Raw genomic sequence first — 3,395 nt, forward strand, 5'->3', positions numbered from 1 at the left:
GAGAAGAGAAACCTTTCATCCCTGTCCCTTCACACTCAGGAATGTTTACTGAGCACTGCTTCTGCTCAAGGCCTTCCATGGGTGGAGAGGTGATCATGACCTACTCCCAACACTTTCTGGCTATGTGGTTGTGGTGTGCCATGGTGACCCTTCATAGGGTTTCTGAGGCTGTAACTTTTTACAGAATCAGAAAGCCTCCTGTTTCTCCCACAAAACGGCTGGTAGTTTCGAACTGCTGACCTTGAAGTTAGCAGCCAGACTTGTAACCACTACTTTACCACAGCTCCTATGTGGTTGTGAGGGTCTGCCATATAGAAGCATTCAATGACTACCTGTTGAATGTTGAAATTGAACATCATTATTATAAGAATCTGTGCATAATTAAACACAAAATAAATTTGTGTTAATCAGAGAGTGTTTAGTTGTAGTGAAGGGGACTTTACACCTTTTAGTACAAATATGAAAGAGCCCTGGTGTACAATGGTTAACAATGTGGCTGCTAACCACAAAGGACCTGCCAGTCTATTCCCACAAAGACTATAGCCTAGAAAACCCCATGGGGCAGTCATACTCTCTCATACAGTGTTGCTATGAGTTGAAGTGATTTCAATGACATCTAAAAACAACAACCGTATGAAATATGACTGAGCAACCTTCCAGCCACTAAACCTGTTTCTGTGGCTGAGAAGCAGAGAAGTAGGTTGGTGAAGAGTAGGGAGCTGGTGTCAGATCTGGACCAGACTTCTGGGGTTCAAATCTAAACTCATTCATCCTGAAACTGACTAGAACAGTATTCTGAAGAAGTCCTATTGAATCTAATGAAATCATAATCGTAGTAATAGTAACACTGGCTAACTTACTCAGTACCTACACTATACTGGTGCTGTCAAGTCTCAAAATAAGCCTATGAGGACAATAACATAATCATACTTATTTTATACATGGGAAAATCCAGGTTTATGGAGATCATACTGCTCTGGAAGTTGTAAAGCTGTAGCGTATACCCTAGAAATGATCATTATCACTGTAATAATTACGTGTGGTATAAGTAATGTTTCCATTAGTTTACACATCATATTCATCTTCTACAGGGAGAGCAAGGTTCTGAAGGCAGCAAAGGAGAAACTGGTGAGAAGGTAAACACCTATCTTTATATATGTATCTATAAAATTGAATTGTATTCTAGAAAATATATTTAAATTAAATATCTAACTTGTTTTGTGTTTTCTATATAAGCAATTTAATCATTTAAATGAATAATTTAAAATATCTGCTTCAATTATTTGCTTCAAGAGGGACTTGATAATATATTGATGATTATCAGAAATCTTTCTAAAGGTGTTTGCATGGTAATTATACCCAGATGTTTCTAGTTACATAGATTCCACTGATATATAAATGATTCAAGCATTTAATTATGCATTATATTTTTGTGTTACAACACCACTGATAAACTGAGTAGCCAAGTCTCTTAATGAATTCTTTATGTACACCTGGTTATCAGTGAAATTTTTCACTGAGTAGATATGAAATGTAACAATCAGAGTAAACAGGAAAGAGATGGCACACTCAGAATCGTATGAAAAATTGACTAAAGGCATAATTTTAAAAGGTATGAACCAGTATAAGAAAACCATAAAGTGCATCGGGGAACAGTGACCCCTTAAGCCCCGTAAGGCTGAAAGGATAAAGAAGGAGTTGTAGATACGAGCTGAAGGAAAGCAGCCAACCACATAAAGAGGAAACCAGGATGAAAAATATGTCAGAGAAGCACTGGACTGCTAACTGATAGGAAGGCAGTTTGAACACACTAGCCACTTCTCAGAAACCCTAACCGGGGTTGCTGTGAGTCAGAACCAACTTTATGACACTTAACAACACTCTTCTCCAGCCTCAACTCTTCTGGAAGTGACTCCCCAGACCAAGCCAAATTGGGAGCCAGCAGAAAGGCTGTGACCCACAGAGGTCAGCTTCCCAGTCTCCAAGGCAAGGTAGAGAAGGAAAGTTAGTGGATCTAAAGGGAACAAAGGCAGAAACCCAGGACTCCTAAGTATAGCCTCTCTTGCCACCTTCTCCTGGTGCGGCACTGTAGGATCATCACTAAACTTTGAACTACAAGGTTGGCAGTTCAAAGCTACCAACTATTCCTTGAAAAACCTATACAGAATTGTTATGAGTCCATACCGACTAGAGGGCACTTAACAACAATAATAATTTTACACATAAACAAATTATTTTATTTTAATAGATAATAGTCATTTATTTGAAGTCCTGGTGTGGCACTGCTGGTTAATGCCCTAGACTACAAAGTCAGTTTGAACTGCAAAGTTGGCAGTTCAAGCTCACCAGCAGTTCCTAGAAAACCCTATACAGGGTCCCGGTGGGTTGGAATCAACTCTATTGCAATTAACAACACCAACAAGTCATTTATTGGAATCTTGGTGTGGTGCTGTGAGTTAATGTTCTGGATTTCAAATTCAGTTTGAACCACAATGTTGGTGGTTCAAGCCGACCTGCAGCTCCTCAGAAATACTATACAGGGTTGTTACGGGTCAGAACCAAGTTAATGGCATTAACAAAAACAGTCATTTATTAGTTCATGAAAAAAATGATTTGTTAATGAAACATATTCAAGCAATCATGGTTTTACGAATGAGCACTTGACTGCTAACAGCAAGGTTGGTGGTTCAAACCCACCAGCTGCTACTTAGAAATCCTATGCAGAGTAACTATGACTCAGAACTGGCTTTACAATATGGAGGCTAGAACTGGTTAAGTCATTCAAAATCTCCCTTCAGATAAGCATTCGTATCCGCTTCATTTCAAAAATTAAATTTTGCTTCTGAATAGAAGAAAACCAATACATTCCTTTGTTTCATCCTTTTTACTGGACAGTCAGAAGGCAGTAGGTAAAGGGAACAAATAATCTTAAATTAGACAGTTCTGTCTGTATTTAACTTTCTTGGCATTGATCAGTTATTTGTTTCCTCAAGAAATATTTATAGAAAGACTGCCTATTATGATTATAAGACAAGTTGTACATGTTGCAAACTACATGATAATTATTTTATCTCATGGAACTGTGATTAAAAGTAAAAAGGATAGCAATATAATTGAGGAGAATTTCATTAAATTACTATTTTTAAAGCCTCTTTTCTTAGGAATCCCCAGAACCTTTTTGTTTTAGAATAACAGTTATTGCAGGGACATGACTTTGAATAAATGCTTTATTTACACACCGATTATTAATGGGGCTTTACAAAAGGAAATGGTTCATGTTTAACCGTTTCAAGAGGTAGCATATGATTAAGAGCCAATGATACTGAAGGAGGAAATCCAAGGTGCATTGAAGGAATTGGCAAAGAACAATCCACCAGGAATTGATGGAATAAAAA

General features: G+C 37.7%; 1 protein-coding gene across 1 annotated transcript in view; it reads left to right on the forward strand.

Moving 5' to 3' along the window:
- Window positions 1-3,395, forward strand: part of COL19A1 (collagen, type XIX, alpha 1) — a 506,470-nt gene that overhangs the window by 142,213 nt on the left and 360,862 nt on the right. The window contains exon 14 of the mRNA XM_006835782.1: window positions 1,092-1,136. Coding sequence (XP_006835845.1) covers window positions 1,092-1,136 — 45 coding nt within the window. The remainder of the gene's footprint in view (window positions 1-1,091; window positions 1,137-3,395) is intronic.

This window comes from Chrysochloris asiatica, unplaced genomic scaffold, assembly GCF_000296735.1.
Source record: "Chrysochloris asiatica unplaced genomic scaffold, ChrAsi1.0 scaffold00019, whole genome shotgun sequence".
Classification (NCBI taxonomy): domain Eukaryota; kingdom Metazoa; phylum Chordata; class Mammalia; order Afrosoricida; family Chrysochloridae; genus Chrysochloris; species Chrysochloris asiatica.